Below are 19714 nucleotides of genomic sequence, written 5' to 3'. Positions count from 1 at the left end.
ACTTAAATCTTTTTATAGCAAGCCAGGACATCCAAGTTTAGCTTATTAACACATGCCCACAAGCACGGTGTTTATTGAACCACAGTGGATCAGTTGTGACAGTTTCTCTTACTTACATGAAGATAAATGAATTATTTTCACACAAACTACACTAACCTGTTAAATTACTAATTTTCTATCTATGTCTGTTTAGATTCATATTGGGTTGCTGTGTGGGAGGTACAGCAGCTTACTGCTTCAGTCTTTATGTATTTAAAATATTAATGTTGCCACCCATGTTAAATACATCTCAGCTCCCAATACCCAACTGTAGCAATATACATGAGTCACATCAGGTACAAAGAGAACATGTATGAAGAAATTGCCACCCCTCTTTACATATACATATCTATACCTACGCATACACGAAATATGTGAAAGGAACACATCTCTTTTAAAGTAAAAAAAACTAGCTATTTATAGATGCATTGATCTCATTTGTCCTCTGTTCCTGATACAAGAGTACAAATGACTTCTGTATTCTGTTATTAGAACCAGAAGACAAAATATGTTCCAAGAAGCAGCTACTTAACCTATAAGACATTTATTCGTATAGCAAGCAGAGCAGGGGGAAATATGTAGTGGTTGCAAAACTGTGCAGCAATTTGCTCAGAATATATGGCAGTTTATATCAAATAAGTAAATATTTTGGGGACAGGAAATGTTTGCTATATAATTCAACGCCTCAGTTTATCCAATCCCTCAAACCATTGCTTAGAGGTTTAGAAATGATCTGCAGGCTTGTGTACCTCCTCTTCCCCTCAAGCACACAGCTTCATTTTCAGTTTGTCATTCCATGTTTGCTAAATAATCCAGATTGACAAACTATGCTCTTGCAGTCCATACTTGAAATGCACGGTTTACCCTCTAAACCAGAGTTTGCTGATTTGAATAGCATGGTCAATGCCTGCCTGTCATTTTAAGATACCAGTAAAATTGCATACCCATAAGTTTGGTACTGTGGCAAAAGCAAAAGTTAACACTTTTGTTTATTGTTCTAATCATCCAAAACTTCCTACTTTACAGAAAATGACCAGAAACAATATTAGGCTCTTATAAAAGGTTTAAGTCACCATTTGTATACACAGCTTAGATCTCACAAAAGCCTTATCAGTTAAAGCTTTATTCTCCATAAATATGAAAAGATCAAGAAGAAACCCAGGATTTTAGAGTATGCTGCTACTATCCCTACATACAGTTGTCAGTATCAATCACACCTTCTGCTCTTACAAACAAAAGGATGAGAATGAGCCAAGAATCACTATGCTATGAAAGAAATACTTCCCTGATAAAAGGAAAGTTGCTTTTATTGGCAGAAAATTTAGCATATTGGTTTTTTCTTTTAAAACTTACATTTTCAGTTTGTGTAGTAAAAGTAAATTGTAAGTTGTGATTTAATAACAGCAAAAGAATATTAATGTAAATAAACGAGGCAGAAGTATCTAAACCTGGGCTTATTGATAACATTTTATGATAACAATTATGTAACAATAGGTTGAAAAAATTAATTAGGAACTCATGTTTGATTTCTTCATAGAAGAAACCTAGATTGTGCTGCATAATTTAAGACTTAAGGATTCCTTGGAATCAGCTTTTTGCTTTTGAACCACAATAGAGGAAAATACAGCTTCTAGGATCCACCATTGAGAAATTCAGGCATACTCATCGATAAATTATACATTAAAGCTCAAATCCAAATACTGGGTAGATGTAGTTCAGCTGACTTAAGTGTGCATGAAGGGATCTGGAAGATCAAAGCTAAATCATAAGCACAAGTTGCTTTGAAAGTCTTCTGATGGCACTGGAATTTACAATAGCATGTACCAATATGCAATTTTTTCCTCCTGTCAAAAAGTTATTCACACATACACACATTCACAACTGAATTTTATTTCAAACTCATCAGCAAGTTAATACCTGGTTTATCATAAGATATCCGATTACTGATACAATGAATTAAACTTTATCCACTGCTAAAATAAATATTTTTAGCAATATACAGAAAAGCTGCAGTAGGTTTAAAACACATTGGGGGTAATAAAGGTGGTGTATCAAACAAACGGTTAGGCCAAGGCATGTCTAAGCTTCAGCAATAGGATAGACTGATATACTGGTACTCTGATCAGCAACCAGTATTCTTCTAGAGCCTTTAATCTCTGCACATGAAATCCAGTTCACCTTCTCTCCATGTTCAATCGTTAGTTTTGGTAAAATTGGCACATGCTCATTTGAACACTCTGCATTTATTTTGTCAAGTTTCTTGGTGGTGTTGGGCATCCTAGTTCTCCTTCTATGGATGGATTTGACTGGACTCTTCTGTTTTCCTAGTTCATTGCTGACATCCCACAACAACACTCTGCCATCATTTCCTCCTGTAATGAACCGGTAGGCTTCTGGTAGAAAGAAAATCTGTGACACTGCTAAGGAGTGGCCCTTAAATGCTGTCTCCTGCTCAAACTTTGTACCTGTTACCCTAAATATTCTGATTTTACCATCTTCAGCTCCACAGCCAAAAACATTGCCACAAGCAGAAACAGACAAGGAATGGGCCAATGGAGGGTTAAAAAGCTGACCAGTTGAATGTTCATTGACTTCCTCCTCTTGCAAGTCCACAATCCACAGAGGGCGAGCTTTCTGCAAGTTCCACATCATAACCTTCAAATAGAACAAATCAGAATTATTTCTTTGTATAGGGCATATACTAGCACACACTAAATGAGTTCATGTTGCTATTTGCACACAATTTTAAGTTTCCTTTATATTGTTCTATTCTCAGAGTCATAAATTGAGGTAGCTGTCACCAAGTGATGCTTTTCTGCATCTATAAATCAAGTGGAAAAACCAGTTTACTATCATCTATATAGTAGCATGTTTCACTGTTAAGCTTTGAGAAGCTTTAAACAAATTACACAAAAGATTTCTTAAGAGTACTTTTACTACATTTGTTTATTACTGTATTTTTTGCTCTATAAGACTCACTTTTTCCCTCCTAAGAAGTAAGGGGAAATGTGTGTGCGTCTTATGGAGTGAATGCAGGCTGCGCAGCTATCCCAGAAGCCAGAACAGCAAGAGGGATTGCTGTTTTCGCTGTGCAGCGATCCCTCTTGCTGTTCTGGCTTCTGAGATTCAGATTTTTTTTTTTCTTGTTTTCCTCCTCCAAAAACTAGGTGCGTCTTGTGGTCTGGTGTGTCTTATAGAGCGAAAAATATGGTATATCCATCTACCAAGCTGAACAAATTACCTTGTACCAAAGAAACAGTTGTTCTCAAAATGTTGCATTATCTAAGCTGTGAAAACTTCATCAGCATTCCTGTGACAACACCCAGACCTCTATGTTGTATTAAATACAATGACCAGTAACCAAGAACTGAGCAAAAATTATTTCTTTCTTAAATCAGAAGCCTCATTATAGAAACTAAGAACTGAAAGATATATATACCATTATTCGTTTTAAATAGTTTAATACTGCTTTTATTATAGATGGGTGTTGGTTAAAATAGAATTGGCTTGTGCAAAAACCAAACTAGACTTCAATCCTTATCTCACTTATCTGTAAGTCCCTTTGAATTCCACAGAACTTATTTCTGAGTAGACATGGTTCAAATTGCATCATAAATTGCAGGCTCACATTTCTTCAACTGCAAATTTCTCATCTCCTTTCTTGTGATAACTACGGTTTAAAACAATTATCAGAATCTAACAAAATGCAGGTTAGCATTACCAGATGTGCCTCCAAACACTGTGTGCCAACCTGCTTCAAACCATGTTTTGGAGGAGATGCCCTGTGAGTGCTAATCTTAGTTTGCTGAATCTGAATATAATGAATACCACAAATTGTGGAAAAGAGAGGGGAATCTATGCATAATAGGGAAGCAGGGACCATGACAGCCTGCAACACATTCCCAATCTCTAAATCACTGTCTGAAGATTGGAAACACAATATCTGATTTGAGTCTGTATAGCCATAACATTGTTGCATTTTTACTTCCCTACATGCATAATCAAGAAGTTTAATCACCACACTAACTTTAAGAATTTCTCACACAGCAGAAATTTAAGATGATGAACCTGGATATCTCTATAAAGAGAAATACCAGGGCTCAACATAGCATAAAAACCCAATAATTTGGGATTTGGTCTATACTCAGTAGCATAAGGGCACTTTGCTCACCCTCAGTTGAATTCTTTATTACTTAATATGTGCCCTCCCGTTAAACTACTTCAGCATTTGATTTAGCCATTTAATTGATACTGGGGCTCCTTGGAAGCCAACTTCAAGAATGATTCCTTTTTATCTTGCCTGCTTGTTTTACCTTGGCTGGCACTCATACTGTCTTTAACAAGGGACTATCTTAATTCCTGATCAATACAAATATAGGAGGATTACTTCATCTAATGCCAGAGGAGGCTCATAGACAAATTAACATATAGTAGGAGAGGAAAGAAACATGTATCAAAGATCATTGCTGGTGTGTGCCCTACAGGAAGCTTTCATTTTATGCTGATCACCTTCATATCCAGACCACATGAAAGAAGGCTTTGAGGTCTTTGAGGACGAAATACAACTGATGCACAAATATTTGAGTGTCGTCTAAGGCAGCGGCTTAACTTCTTGCTTTCCAGATCAATTATCTTTATTACTCCAGAATCATCGGCAGCACCTAATAAACTATCTGTTTCATTTACTGAAAGACAATTGATCTCTTCATCATTTACATGGAAATGTTCAACTGGCTCTTTGAGACATCTAGTATCCAAAATGCTAACAGTCTCTCCATGAGAAGCATATAGTCTTTGGGAACAGGTGGGAGAAAACACAACACTGGTGACATCATCAGCTTTCTGGAGAAGTGTGTGTTCTAATGGAGTCCCTTCCTCACTCCAGATGGTTAGCTCCCCTCCTTCTGCTCCTGAAGCCAACAGACCATCTTTGTTCACGTTCAAACATAATATTGAAGAAGAGTGTCCATTGGCCCACTTCTCCGCCATAGTAGGAGAGTCTGAAAAATACAAACACTTGATTAGCAAGGCAGAAGTTGTTTCTGGTATAGCTAATTCCTCAAAAGTCACAGGATGCTTCACTTCATTGCATGGACAGAATGTGTGTTTTAATGCCATCTTTGAAAACATAATTTATAATCCTGGAACCAAAACAACTAAGTATCAGTCTGATTTTGTTTAAATGAGAGGCTATGTGTTTAGGCATGCAATATATACCTCTGTTCTCCTCAATTAATTGGTTTATAGCAAAGCTTGCCAACATGGCACCTGCTAGTGCACATGAAATCACAGATGCCTTCCCTGGCACCACAGGATCCCCTTTTCCTATTGAAATAAAGGATTGAAAGGAACATTCTGCAGTAGTCAACAGAATACACTGATATGGGCACCACAACCAAGCATAAGTGGTGCCCGCAACAGTTTGGTTTACAAATGTACCCATGATGAATATGCCTATATACCTTATGGTCATATAGCACTAACAGAGAACTGCAGTCAGAAATCTGAATGGCAAAATAGGATCGAGGAAAAGTAAATCACTGACAGTAAGTTCCTAACATGACATTTTGGAAAACAAAGCTCAGTATGTCTGTTCTTTGAAAGAAAGTCTTTGAAAATAAATGGTATTCCTTAGTATGTATTTAGCTCCCTGGAGATGACCCAGTATACCTGAAGGAGAGTCTCCACCCCCATCATTCAGCCTGGAAACTAACGTCCAGTGCCGATTGCCTTCTGGCGGTTCCCTCACTGCAAGAAGTGAGATTACAGGGAAGGAGGCAGAGGGCCTTCTTGGTGGTGGCGCCCGCCCTGTGGAATGCCCTCCCATCAGATGTCAAGGAAATAAACAACTATCCGACTTTTAGAAGACATCTGAAGGCAGCCCTGTTTAGGGAAGTTTTTAATGTTTGAAGTTTTATTCTGTTTAATATTCTGTTGGGAGCCGCCCAGAGTGGCTGGGGAAACCCAGCCAGATGGGCAGGGTATAAGTAATAAATTATTATTACTATTATTATTATTATTACTCTTCATAAATATGCTTAGGAACATTCTATACGGATTAACAGAGGATCATTAATCATCACAAGGGTGTAAAGTGGAGGCTGAGAAGTGGTTGGCATTTGGCTAGCCCAGACCAGTACTGACAAGGAAAGACGGGCAGAGCGGCTTCAAACAATACTCCGGACTAGAGAAACATTCGATGAAGGGTGGGGGAGGGACAAGAAAAGGCGTGAAAACAGGAAGATGGGTGAGCATTCTTCATAGCTATGAGGACCAAACCAGTCAGAAACACGCCTACAGTCCAGCCCTTACAGTCCAGCCCTAATCCCGTGTACACCACTTCAGGCCGATTTACTGCCAAGTAAATACGCAGTAGGGTGACAGCCTCAAGCCAAGCCACCCTATTGCTGTATTTTAATATCGAGGAGGCCAAAAAATAACCGAATTGCCTCAAACAGGCTTACCCGTCCCGCCGTCTCTCCATGCGACAGTGTCCTCTTCCGGCGAAGAGAAATTACGTCATCCTATTATCAACCCACCCCCCCTTTACATTAACAGGTGAGGTTTTCGCGCATGGATCTAGAGAAGCCCCCTTGACAGCTCTGCCCTCACCCAACATGGTCGGCTCACCTTCAGGGCCTAGCTCTCAACCACCGCCGCCACAATAGCAGTAACAAAAAGCGAATAAAAGCTCCGCAGTCGGAGAGACGCGCGGCAGGAAACCTAGATTCGTCTCACCGCTCCTCCAACCGCGAACCGAAGAGGCAGTGAAGGGTGGGGAAAGACAGCACTTTCCCCTCAGGCCCAGCTCAGACACAGGCTTTCACTTCCGCCCGCACTTGCCGGCAGCTGGTGGGAAGGACGTCGAGCGTCGGCTGCGCCGCCTCCCTCCCTCCCTTCGCTGACGGCGTGAGCCGGATTGGCCGGTTGGCTGCTTGGTGGGCTCGCGGCCTCGCACCGCCTTTGCCTGGGCCGGGGCGGTCGGTTGGCGAGGCGTGCGCGCGCGCCGCGGGACGCGAGGACTCGGTGGTCGCCCGGAGGCTATGGCGGCGGCTGCCGGCGGAGGAGGCGGCGGCGGAGGAGCGCCGAGCTCGGTGGCTGTTGTTGCTGCTGCCGCCGCCGCCGCCTCTACGGCTGCTAATGCGGGGGGCTGGCGGCTTCCCGGGCGGGTGCTCGAGTTCGTCTTCTCCTACCTGGAGCTGCGGGAGCTGCGGAGCTGCGCGCTGGTGTGCAAGCTGTGGTGCCGCGTCCTGCACGGCGACGAGAACAGCGAGGTGTGGCGGAGCCTGGCCGCTCGCAGCCTGGCGGAGGAGGCGCTGCGCACCGACATCCTTTGCAACGTGCCCACCTACAAGGGCAAGGTCAGGATGGCCCCGCGCGGGAGGGAGCGACCCTCCTTTTTTGCGCGCGCGAGGGAACCCAGGAGGAAATATGTATAGTATATATAATCTGGGTATCTTTTTCTGCCCCTACATCCCTTGCACGAGATAAGATGCTGGAGGTGCCGGGGGTCTCGTCTCCTGTGTTTTGTGAGCCGGACCTCTTTCTTCTTAAACCCAGATGTGCGGGGAGGAGAGGAAATTGTTCCGTGTTGTGAGAGAGAGGGAAAGAGAGGCACTAACGCACATGCTCAAAAGCGCTGGCTGCTGATTACTTTGTTCCAAGGCAGAACTCTGGCACCGATTCTGGGCTGCTTCCTAGCTCCAGTAAAATGCAACCTGCATCTGTCGTCATTCCCCCACCCCCCAATTGCACATGTATATATGCATACCAGTGTTGGTGGAAACACTCATTGAGTACATGTTGTTTAGATGTGGTTCCTCTTTGCAGCTGCTGCCTATGGCTCAGATGCTTTGCATGGCAGGAGCTGCAGAAAGGTATAGTGCTCAATAAGACACCGTCTTCGGAGCTGGATTGAGGACCCCCCCCCCCCGGGGGGGTTTGATGCCTTCCTCCAGCATGCCTGGAATAGCTGGTGTTGAAATGATGTTTCCAAAAGACCTTGGCAGGCCTGTTTTTCTATGTTGAGCCAGGTAGCCAATACTAGCCCAGCTTGGCAGGTGGTGAGGACTAAGGTTGTGAAATCACAAGGCGTTCTTACTCTGGGTGGCATTCTTTTACAGATGGGTTAATTATACATATATTTGAGTTTACCATACCTTATTAAGAATAGGTGTGTAGAGTTGTTGCTGCTACTGCCGCCTTGCCTAATCTTATCTCCAGCATTGCTTTTTCAAAAAATACCTTCTGTTCCAGGTACGCGCCTTTCAGCATGCTTTCAGCACCAATGATTGTTCTAGGAATGTCTACATTAAGAAGAATGGATTTACTTTGCATCGGAATCCCATTGCACAGAGTACAGATGGAGCAAGGACCAAGATTGGTTTCAGTGAAGGCCGTCATGCTTGGGAAGTCTGGTGGGAAGGCCCTCTTGGCACAGTGGCAGTAATTGGGATTGCTACAAAACGAGCTCCCATGCAGTGTCAGGGCTATGTGGCACTCCTGGGCAGTGATGACCAGAGCTGGGGCTGGAATCTGGTGGACAATAACTTGTTACATAATGGAGAGGTCAATGGCAGCTTCCCCCAGTGCAACAATGCCCCCAAATATCAAGTGAGTGAAACCTGGAATGTATATAAGACGGTTGGATCTGTGAAGAGCTATGCCAGGGCGGTCCAACCGCTTAGACCAAGTGCGCCTCAAGAGCACTTTGACACAGAACCTGTGGCCCACACACTGAATTAAATTTCTGTATTGTAATTAAAGAGTACACCATATAGTTAATATATTTAATGTAAGCAATTAATATATTTAATTGAATAGATATAATTAAATACACAATAGATAGATTGAGTCCCTGTCAGGATAAAAAGGTAGGATATAAGTCAAAATAAAATAATTTTAGAAGACTTCTAGTCAAAATGATTTGAGCCTCTTGTGAAGCCATTAAATAAATGCAGCCCATGGAGAAGACAGGATAAGGTGGGGTGGTAGGGCAGGCAACAGCTGCCTCATCCTCCTCACCTGCCAGCCAGTCACCACAGCCACCACCATCTATCCTGCTTCCCCACTCCACCCCCTGCACAGCCTCTTCAGGCCGGTTGTTGACTGAGGGGGGAAGGATCTGTAGAGTTGGAAGGGGACCCCCAAGGGTAATGTAGCCAGACCCCTTTCAGTCCCTGGCAGGCAGTCACCCATCTGTCAAACAGGGCAGCAGCAAAGCTTCCATGGCAAGGGGCAGCCCACCAGTCTCACAGAGTCCTGGGCAGAGAGGCCCCACCACATCCCTCCTGCTGGCTGGCCGCACACCATGCCTCTGCTGAACCTGGGCTGTGTGGCAGCCTCCCTCCAGCCTGGCGGCTCTGCTCTGTCTCTGTCTACCATCACTATCATTTACAGATAGGTAGCCGTGTCATTGTTCCTTCAAAGAGGCGCCAGCAGCCAGCCACACCTCCCTCTCCATGTTGCCATGCTGGTCCACCAATCAAAAGGTGCAACCTCAAACATCTGGAAATTTGGCACCCAGCTCCCTTTCTCCTTATTGGTGGGTTTTCAAGCATCCCTCCCCACCACATATACTCTCATGTGCTCTGTTGTTGTTAAGGGGAGAAGCAACCAACCAGCTCTTGCTCTTCAGGACAGGAAAGGCAGAAGAGTCGCTAAAGAGTAGTAACAGGTCTAAGGGCAAGGGCCACCAAAAAAGGTCTCATGGGTCACATGTTGGACCACCCTGAGCTATACATTCCAGAATTTTGTATAGTAAACTCTGACACATTCTGTTTTAGGCACAAATCTATTTACATTTTCTTGGAAATATGTCCCAATCTGCTCAGTGGGGCTTACTCCCTGGTAAGGCTTCCTCCCTAACCTCCCTAGCTTGGGAATTAGCCAAGTTGAATTCAGCAAGGCATGCATCAAATTGAAGAATATCTGTTTAACCAGTGTAGTTGTTCAAAGCCCCATGACTGAATCTTACCTTTACCATTTATCAGCAGAAAATGTCTTCAAAGGGCTTTTCTGTATGTTAATTGTTTTAAATAATCCCCTCCCCAAGTTATTTTGTCTCAGCATCTGTTTACCTTCACTTTGTCTTGTCTTTTTCATTATCTCTTTTCTTCAATCAGTCTTATTTTTGTTTACAGATAGGTGAGAGAATTCGCGTCATCCTGGACATGGAAGACAAGACTTTGGCTTTTGAGCGAGGCTATGAGTTTCTAGGGGTTGCATTCCGAGGACTGCCAAAGACATGTCTGTATCCAGCAGTGTCTGCTGTCTATGGAAACACTGAAGTGACGTTAGTTTATCTGGGAAAACCTTTAGATGGATGACATTTTGTTTTTAACTGGGACGTGAACATCAAGTTGACAATATGGAGAAACTTGCATGTGGGTTAATAGGGAAGCATGAATGAAGTGTGTGGATGCGTATCCAAGAAACATCAAGGAAAACCAAAATTTGCGATCCAAAAGGCCAGCTGTACGGAAGAGAGTTTTACCTTTCCTTTTTCTGCCGGACCAGAAAAATTCTCAGGGGGTTGCAGTTGGTTGAATGGGCAGCTAACCACATGCATGTTGCATAAGATTTCACCGCAAAGGTGGCAGAATGGAATCCTGTACATACTTAAGGGACTCCTGTGTAGAAGTGGTTGAGGAAAGCTGACTGAGACCTGTAAGCAGTGTGTTCTGTGAAAAAGACTTCATTTTTAAAATTATTTGTTTCCTTCCTGCCTTTGATCCAGTGTGTTTTACCAAAGGTAACTGAAATTGGTTGGATTTTATTTAATGTATTTTTAGTGTAATGAGGAGTACAATGTATTGCACTTCTCCAGAGCAAAACATTGTGCAGTTATGTTAAAGTGTGTTTTAAAGACAGTTTGTACAGAACACTTTAAAAACCAGAACAAAACAAAGGGTTGCTGTTGCTTTCCCTGGGATGTAATTTTGTTAATTGGAAACCCCCCCCCCCCACTACATATCAGGTGTTGGTGTCTGTCCAGTTGAACAGCATACATACAAGTGCACTTCTTTTGTTTTGTTGTACAACATCTCATGTGACAAAAGAAACCATGAATGTTTATTGTAAAATGCTTTAGATTTGATAGCTGAAAATTCTGTGCAGGTGGAAGGATAAAGTCAGTTTCTAATGTGAGTGTTTTTGTTTTACTTAAAATGTGAGTGTGTGTTGCAAATGACCATATGTCTTTCAATCCACCTTCTAAAGTATGACTTCAAATTAATCTTGCAAACTATGAGCCATCCACCAAATACTGCTGCTCTTTACCCATTTTAATCAGAATTGTGTTGTGGTTGTGGGGTGGCCATGCTTGGTGGGTTGTTCCCATTATGGTCTGCAGTACCCCAACCCTTCATTTTGGTCTAATGTATTGCTCTCTTCCCAGTATAGATATTAGATTGCAAGTATTGCATATTTAACTAAATATTTTGAAAAAATAGGTTTCCAAAGTACTACCTAAATACATGCTATGTTAAAATTGCATAGAAAAATATTTTGACATATTTCAATCTTTAGCATAAATAAATTGAACTTCAAACAGGAATCAAATTTCTGCCACAATTATGGAATCTTTCCTTTGTTTATATTAATTACTGAGAAACGTTTTACAAAGCTAATTTGTTGTGCATAAAGAAAGCACCTTCAGATGATCGAGCAACTGCATTTCCCCATTCTTTGGCATCCATATCCTGCACAGCTTGTATGTCTTAATCGTCTAAGTCCACAGGCTGGTACTAAAGTGCTATTTTGTTCTGCCTTAGACATCTATTTATGAGGTGTAGAGTGGGAATACACTTTCAGTGCAGTCCTGGGCATTTTTTCTTCTTCTCAGAAGCAAACCCCACTATGTTCAGTGGGATGTACTCCTAGGTAAGTATGTGTAGGATTGTGGCCTTTGGGAGGAAATGAGGTATTGTTTACATTCTTTACATCATAATCAGAATTATGCTGTCCCACAGACATATAGTTCCCTTAGAACAATTCCCTTAGGCATTCTTATTTTTGTTAAAGCCAGGGAAAGCTGCTAAACACTACGTTTGTTTTTTTTTAATAGGCTGAAGAGTACATTCTTGCTGCATGCAAGGTTTAAAGGGGCAATCCAGTATCTTTGGTAGTGCCATCGGTCCTCAATACTTAAAAATTGGTCATGCTATGACCTTCCCAGCAACCTAGCCTTCTTGCTGTGGGCTTAGCCATCATGTTACCTGTCCTACCATCTTGACATACTAATGCATCTTGTTTTACTATTGTTTCCAAACCCTTCTGCTCCCTTGTAGAAGTTGCAGAAGGAAGTTATAGTTGATTATTTGTTTGGGACTGCAAGTATTCTTTGGTTGGTGGCACAGCACTGTTGTGATTAGCATCACACTAGGCAGAAAGAGGCTCTTTTATGAGGCTGAAAGTGTGAGCGATAAAATGTGGATTCAAAAAAGAGGGCAGTGACTGTACTGGAGGAGTCTATGTTGCATGTTCTCAGCTGTTCAGGCTTTCCTAGATCTTCACTTCACTTTCCTTCCATGTTCAGATTCCGCAGAACTGCATTTGAGGTCTGCATGTGTGAATAAATGTTTTTAAAATATTTGTTCTATGTGTAGTATGCCACTTAACAAGTTCATTCCTGGTCTCTTTCTAAAATTAAGCAAGTGAATCATTTCAACACTGGTACTATGAAGAAATGAATGATTTTGGAAAGATGTATCATTTCCAGAAAACGTTGACTGTATACTATGCTATAAAATATATCACTACAAGATTCTATGGCATGAGCTAAACTAAAAGGAAAGAAGCTTTTGTTAGAGTAATATAGTCTCCCTGTGCAGTTTTGGATGGATTACCCTCTGCACTTATTTATGGACTTTTGAGTAGAGAGAGCTGGTCCTAAGAACTGTGTCAGGGAAATTTTTGCTAGGTTTTACTTCCATTTATACAGGATGTCTTGCTCGCTTTACCCTTACATGTGGCATAGCATTCTGCTTGTGCCAAGTGGTCAAAAATTCCTTGGGGCACAGGGGACAAATATGTATATAAACCTCTTATAACTTATTACCTGAAGACCAATTCCAAGCTGTACAAACAACTGAAATAAATTGTTAAAACATAAATATACTACTCTGTATTATTGTGTGTTATAATTGAGTCCTATTAGTACTGGGTGATTTTCTGTTTGACTGGAATACAGAATTTTTTTTACAATATTTATGTGATCGACTAATGTCAAATTGTGAACTTTCCCTGGAGATAAATATGTAAATCCCTTTGATAAGCTGGACTACTGTATGTGTAAACTCTCCCTGATGGAAATTGTGGTGTTAGTTTTCCTGTTTTGTTTTCGTAGAAGCCTTGTAGCAAAATACACATTTCACACAGGTATGATGTCTCAGCATTTTTGCAGAGACAGGCTGTCTGGGAGTTTGTTCAAGGTCTATGAGGAGTGTTTAACTGGATCTCAGCCCTCAGATTCTGGGGTGGAGCAGAAACTGAAGACAGCTGACTTGGGCAGGGCTATTTCACAAAACTATACAGATGCAAATCCTGTCTGTCTCCCCAACAGAACACACTCAGTAGAATGCACCAGTAAACTGCAGCTCCCTAATAAGTATAACACATCACCTGCATTGATTTTTTTATATTTTTAGGTGCAGACACAAACCATCTTGAAATTATTCCTTAAACATTCAGTGTGTGAACTGGCCTTCAGATGAAACTGAAGGATACTTCCAGAGGGCACAGGGGAACTGCAGTTGTTGCTGTCGTAAAAGTGTACATGCTTGGAAAATGAACTACTTTTATTAATACTGTACATCCTAAATGAGTTGCTTTGCGACTTCAGCTGTGGGTGAATGGTGAGACATGGTAATTCATAAAGGAAATATCAACTGAGACTATAATGTGACTACAACTGATCAAGTCTCCATATGCTGCCACATGCAACAGGGACAGGATTCCTCTTGAAAGGAAGCACTTGGAGTTCTTTCAGCACTGTTGTGTGATGCAAGTTTAAGAGCAGAGAGCTATCATGCTCTGGTTGCTGGGCTTTCCCTTTCATGCATATGAGTGGCTTGTACGTCATTTCACTAGTGGACTAGGAGAATGGTTCCAAGTGTCCTTATACAGAAGTATTAGTGTAAGGTAGAGGTAAAGGGACCTCTGACCATTAGGTCCAGTTGTGACCGACTCTGGGGTTGCGACGCTCATCTCGCTTTATTGGCCGAGGGAGCCAGCGTACAGCTTCCGGGGCATGTGGCCAGCATGACTAAGCCACTTCTGGTGAACCAGAGCAGCGTACGGAAATGCTGTTTACCTTCCCGCCAGAGCGGTACCTATTTATCTACTTGCACTTTGACATGCTTTCGAACTGCTAGGTTGGCAGCAGCAGGGACTGAGCAACGGGAGCTCACCCTTTCACAGGGATTCAAACCGCCAACCTTCTGTGGTTTAACCCACAGCGTCATCTGCATCCCAGTATTAGTGTAGGTTTACATTACTCCTGATGGTTCTCTAATTCCATGTTGCGTGAGGGCGATGACCATGATGAAAACAAGAGAGGGAAAGGAGAATTAAATTCCAACTGTAATATGTATAACAATTGTGGATTAAGGTTAGGTCTAAAAACAAAGCAAAGCAGCAACTTCAAATTATAAGCAGGCAGCAAATTGCCAAAAAGGATTACAGTTGCATTCTGTTGTGAGAGGCTGCCTCTCTAGCACAAAGGCTTAAAAGGTAAAGGTAAAGGTACCCCTGACCATTAGGGCCAGTCGCGGATGACTGGGGTTGTGGCGCTCATCTCTCTCTCTAGGCCGAGGGAGCCAGTGTTCGCAGACAGCTTCCAGGGCATGTGGCCAGCATGACTAAGCCGCTTCTGGCAAACCAGAGCAGCGCATGGAAACGCCGTTTACCTTCCTGCCGGAGCGGTACCTGTTTATCTATTTGCACTTTGATGTGCTTTCAAACTGCTAGGTTGGAAGGAGCTGGGACTGAGCAACAGAAGCTCACCCCGTCGCTGGGATTTGAGCTACCGACTTTCTGATCGGCAAGCCCTAGGCTCAGTGGTTTAGACCACAGCGCAAATGCTGATAAGATTGAAGCCCTATCTCCACTGAAGTAAGCAGGCATGCTGCAATCTAGAGTAGATTGGGGAGTAGGCCTCATGAAGAGAATTGGAACTGATGTGCGTTTAACTAAGATTTGAGTTGAGTCCAGCTTCATCTGAGGTTTGTCTATTGATAACAAACGAAGTTCGCTCAAAGTGTTCTGCCTAATCTAGTAGGTGTAAATGATGCTGGAAGTCCATTTAATTTGCTGTAGAATAATGTCTATGCTAGGCAACAAGTAGGAAAATTATAAACAATTCTACATGGTGGAGCTGCTACCTCATATGTCACATGAGAGGCACTGTACAGACCCAAGAGAGAAAGTTCTTGTCCTCATGGAACTAGAATATCCTGACAGTGGAAATGCTTAGGAGTGTTGATTATATAATGTTTGTGCATTCTCTTTACCTTCAGTGCAAGAGAGGTACAATTCAGTAGGAGTGTTAAAAGGCTGTATTAGCAAGTCTGCACACAAAGTCTTTGTGTTGTGTTTTTATATTAAATTAATGTTTCAGTGAAAGTGAATGACGGGAGATGTGCACCTGGCAGCCTGAGAATCTCTGTTCTGGTTTTGAATGTAATACCCAGCACAGTTTGGAAATATGACACCCTCCAGTAAATGTGCCAGGGTTCTGCCTGCCCAGACATTGTACCCAAGGTCTTCTCAGAGGTAAGAGCAAGGGGAGCAGGACCCTCTGGTAGATTTCCACACTGCAAGTGACCCTGAAAAACCATTTGATCCAGATATCCCTGGCCTATGACTGGAGCTGCCTGAGCTTCTGGCTAACTTTGAAAGTCCCCCTCCCCCAATCTCTTCCAGGGTCACAGGAGCAGAATACTGTACAGTGGTACCTCGGGTTAAGTACTTAATTCATTCCGGAGGTCTGTACTTAACCTGAAACTGTTCTTAACCTGAAGCACCACTTTAGCTAATGGGGGTTCCTGCTGCTGCCACGCCACCGGAGCACGATTTTTGTTCTCAACCTGAAGCAAAGTTCTTAACCCGAAGCACTATTTCTGGGTTAGCGGAGTATGTAACCTGAAGCGTATGTAACCTGAAGCGTATGTAACCTGAGGTACCACTGTACATAGTGAGGCAGGCAAGAGTTTCAGAGGAGGCTTCCTCAACCTCTGCCCTCCAGATGTTTTGAGACTACAATTCCCAGCATCCCTGACCACTGGTCCTCCTAGCTAGGGATCATGGGAGTTGTAGGCCAAAAACATCTGGAGGGCTGAGGTTGAGGAAGCCTGGTTTCAGAGCCACTGCTGCTGTACTTGCCTAGCTGCCCCCGAGGCTACTCAGAAGGAGGAGGCGGCAAATGGAAGCACCTGTCTGAATCAGGGCCTGAGTGGGAAGGTGTGATGCCTCTTGCTCCTACATGAGCCTCTAACCAGCCTTTCTCAACCTGTGGGTCCCCAGATGTTTTGGGACTACAACTCCCATCACACCTAGCTAGCAAAGCCAGAGCTCGGGGATGATGGGAGTTGTAGTCCAACAACATCTGGGGACCCACAGGTTGAGAACCACTGCGAGCTGTGGCACTGCAGACCCAACAACTCTCTCCCACATTCCCAACTTGGAGAAATGAACACATCTAAAACATCTAAAACTTGGAAAGGTAGAGAGAGCTGTGTGTTGGTTGGAGCATCACTGGAGTCCACAAGCTTTCTTTGGAAAACTGATACAGGACTGTCAACTGTGGTCTCTGCTTGCCTGTTTGCTTCCAATATGCTTTAGTGGTATATTTGTAAGTAAAACAAGTTTTACAAATATAGAATATGTCTCCAGTGATCTCTCATTTGTCATCTGGAGCTTTTGAAATTGTGAAGGTGAATAACAATTTATCCTTTTTTCCAAAGAGTTAATGTTACTTACGGTACTTTTTATACTGTTTTTTTACATCGTGCTGCTTTCAAGGTTTATGTTTTAAAATTGTTTGTGCAATTGTGATTCTTTGTAAACTACTCGGATTAGGGTGGAAGATGTGAATTCCTGGAAGGAAGGGAGCAATTTAATGTGTGTGCCTCTGCCAGAGAAATGTGCTAACGACAGCTATGTAAAAAGAAGAAGAAAGAAAAGCTAATCACTATGTGTTTTGGGTGTGAATATTGAGAAGAAGGAAAGCAGCCCTAATTTCCGAACAGCAGGGGACAGCAGTTTGCTGCAGGATGGCCAAATGAAACCTTAAGCATAGTACAGAGTAACTAAATATCCTCAAATGTTAAGCAGCATGGTATATCTTTCGTTAGCGGATATATAACTTGTAAATAAAAAGTGGTATAATTTGTTTTATAAAGAAATAACAAGCCATGGTGACACCTGAGGACTGAGCGTGCTGATAGAAAGTTGAAAGGTGGTTGAAAATGAAAAACAGAAACAGGTGGAAAAACCTGCTGAAAGAGGATCTGACTTACTGACCACCGGAACGCTGAATAAGAGCACTCCTATTAGAAGATGAGAATGCAGCACGAAGTTTCGTACAGAGCTTACTTGTTAGAATGTATTTTCATCGCCTTGTGGTTCAGTTCTGGAAACATGAAGTAATAAGGTCTGAGCATGTGCAAAGTACCTTTCAAGCACTGAGTAGTTGTTGCAAGCCTCCGTAATAGCACTCCGCAAGATGGCTTTAATATTTTTCATCAAGCCGGGAGGGAGGGTGGTTTGGCTGAACAGGTATTCAATTGAATGTGAGACAGCAGGATGCAAAAAATCAGATGGAAACAAGTCTAATATGCTGCTCAAACCCAGGTGGGTCCATACTCTGAGTCTGCTTCATTGAGTAGGATATGGGCTATTTTTTCTCAGCCCACCTATAAAACTACAGTGGTACCTCGGGTTAAGTACTTAATTCGTTCTGGAGGTCCGTTCTTAACCTGAAACTGTTCTTAACCTGAAGCACCACTTTAGCTAATGGGGCCTCCTGCTGCCACTGTGCCGCTGGAGCACGATTTCTGTTCTCATCCTGAAGCAAAGTTCTTAACCTGAAGCACTGTTTCTCTGTAACCTGAAGTGTATGTAACCTGAAGCGCATGTAACCTGAAGCGTATGTAACCCGAGGTACCACTGTAACTCCTTTGCTTTGGTGGGCAAGGGGAGGAGGTGGAGTTTTTCACAGGCAGTCAATAACTTGCAAGGATTCTAATTGCAAAACAAACATGAACCAAAATTATTGTTTCTGTTTTAGGGAAGTAAGTGCTACTGTTTTTGAGAGGCTGAATAGTTTTTGAAAGAGGAAAAACTACATGCACTCAGAAGCAAGGCTATTTTTCTGTGTGATGTCTTAAAAACCTTGATGTACATAAGGAGGGCCTGCTGGATCAGGCCAATGGCCCATCAAGTCCAACATCCTGTTCTCAGTGGCCAACCAGATGCCTGTGGGAAACCCCTGAGCACAATAACACTCTCTCCCCTCCTGTGGTTTCCAGCAACTGATGCAGTATGAGTTCCCTTTAAAAAATGTGTGAATGTGTAGTATGACTTAATCCCCCACCATTTTAAAATGAATTTTAAGGAAACAACTAGAGAACTCAAAACAGGCCATCTCCAATTGCAACTCACAGGCAGAACAGCCCTCTTCAGCTACTCTGTAAATGGTACTTAAAGAAGGCACAATTCTCAAAGTGTGGTAGAAAGTGAGTTTACCACTTCCACAGTGTGGTATTTATTTGACAAAATTTATATACCTGTTTAAAAGAAAGGCAAGTGATTTACAATAACATAAAATAAATATTAAAATTATAAATAAAACAGTTAAAATAGGTATTAAAAATATCCAAAAGGTTATTAAAATAAACAGTAGCTAAAATAACAAGATGTAACTTTTGCCTGTCTGGGTAGGCTTTTCTAAAGAAAAATGTTTTAACCAGGCACTGAAGAGACTACAGTGAAGATGCCTGCCTGATGCCTATAAGCAGGGGCTTCCAAAATGTAGGGCTGCAACACTTAGACATTGGTTTTTTACAAGGGCAGAACAAGTATTGTGTGACTTCCAAAATAGTGCCCATTCTGCAGATTGAAGCAATCAAGTGGGCATGTGTGGGGTAAGGTGTAAACTGGCCTCAAGGTAATGTGGCCCAGTAGAAAATAGGCAAATGGCGCAGATCTCTGAGCAATCAACTGATGTCTCAGACACTGGAATCATTTACAGTGCCTCTGTCTTGCCAGGATTAAAGCTCAGCTTATTTTTTCTCACCCATCCCACCACTGCATCCAGGTGTCCAGGGCCCGCAGAGCATTTCTTGACTCAAAGGTTATGGAGGAGTAGAGCTCAGTGCAGGGTCAGATTTAGGTTTGATGAGGTCCTGAGCTACTGAAGGTAATGGGGCCCTTGCATGTCCAGCTGTCCTTTGTCAACAACAAATTGTTGCTGTTTTTTGTGTTGAATATATGCTATATGGTAATTTATGGACCTAATAGGTATCTAAAGCCATTTGCACATGTTGCCATGCAACCAGTCCAGGCAGAATGTAGGCACCCTATATGTAGAAATGAGCAAACCAGAGATATTTTAGGGAGCAGGCTAGCAGGCGGGGCCCATTACTTACACCATAGGAGCCTACACAACACAAAA

The 19714-nt window shown here is 42.6% G+C and overlaps 2 protein-coding genes across 5 annotated transcripts; one reads left to right on the top strand and one right to left on the bottom strand.

The window, feature by feature from the left end:
• Positions 1-36: 36 nt before the first annotated feature.
• On the bottom strand, positions 37-7339 carry WDR53 (WD repeat domain 53). 3 transcript variants are annotated; one of them, XM_083741941.1, is made up of 3 exons: positions 7233-7339; positions 4549-5039; positions 37-2694 (listed from the first exon to the last, which is right to left on the bottom strand). In XM_083741941.1, exons 2-3 carry the CDS (start codon positions 5026-5028, stop codon positions 2119-2121), a joined length of 1056 nt encoding a protein of 351 aa, XP_083598067.1. In that variant the 5' UTR covers positions 5029-5039; positions 7233-7339; the 3' UTR covers positions 37-2118. The 3 variants fall into 3 exon arrangements, with proteins under 3 accessions (XP_083598067.1, XP_083598065.1, XP_083598066.1); XM_083741939.1 differs by lacking the exon at positions 7233-7339 and adding an exon at positions 6504-6928; XM_083741940.1 differs by lacking the exon at positions 7233-7339 and adding an exon at positions 6670-6808.
• FBXO45 (F-box protein 45) lies at positions 6943-13154 on the top strand. Of its 2 annotated transcripts, XR_014565079.1 has the most exons (4): positions 6951-7400; positions 8296-8652; positions 10182-11419; positions 11450-13154. XR_014565079.1 is itself a non-coding variant. In XM_083741978.1 (3 exons), the coding sequence occupies exons 1-3, from the start codon at positions 7083-7085 to the stop codon at positions 10365-10367; spliced, it is 861 nt and encodes a 286-aa protein (XP_083598104.1). In that variant the 5' UTR covers positions 6943-7082; the 3' UTR covers positions 10368-13154. The 2 variants fall into 2 exon arrangements, 1 of the variants encoding a protein (XP_083598104.1); XM_083741978.1 differs by having other exon boundaries at positions 6943-7400; positions 10182-13154.
• Positions 13155-19714: the final 6560 nt, after the last annotated feature.

Source organism: Podarcis gaigeae (genome assembly GCF_964106915.1).
Source record: "Podarcis gaigeae genome assembly, chromosome: 5".
NCBI lineage: Eukaryota > Metazoa > Chordata > Lepidosauria > Squamata > Lacertidae > Podarcis > Podarcis gaigeae.
The sequence above is the reverse complement of the archived record's forward strand: the minus strand, read 5'-3'. Positions and strand labels throughout refer to the sequence as shown.

Excerpts from the sequence above, each read along its gene's own strand:
- WDR53 (XM_083741941.1), bottom strand. The coding sequence starts at position 5,028 with ATGGCGGAGAAGTGGGCCAATGGACACTCTTCTTCAATATTATGTTTG. Across the intron at positions 2,695-4,548 it reads CATGTGGTCTGGATATGAAG|GTTATGATGTGGAACTTGCA; the intron begins GTGATCAGCATA and ends TTCTATTTGAAG.
- FBXO45 (XM_083741978.1), top strand. The coding sequence starts at position 7,083 with ATGGCGGCGGCTGCCGGCGGAGGAGGCGGCGGCGGAGGAGCGCCGAGC. Across the intron at positions 7,401-8,295 it reads TGCCCACCTACAAGGGCAAG|GTACGCGCCTTTCAGCATGC; the intron begins GTCAGGATGGCC and ends CTTCTGTTCCAG. Across the intron at positions 8,653-10,181 it reads ACAATGCCCCCAAATATCAA|ATAGGTGAGAGAATTCGCGT; the intron begins GTGAGTGAAACC and ends TTTTGTTTACAG.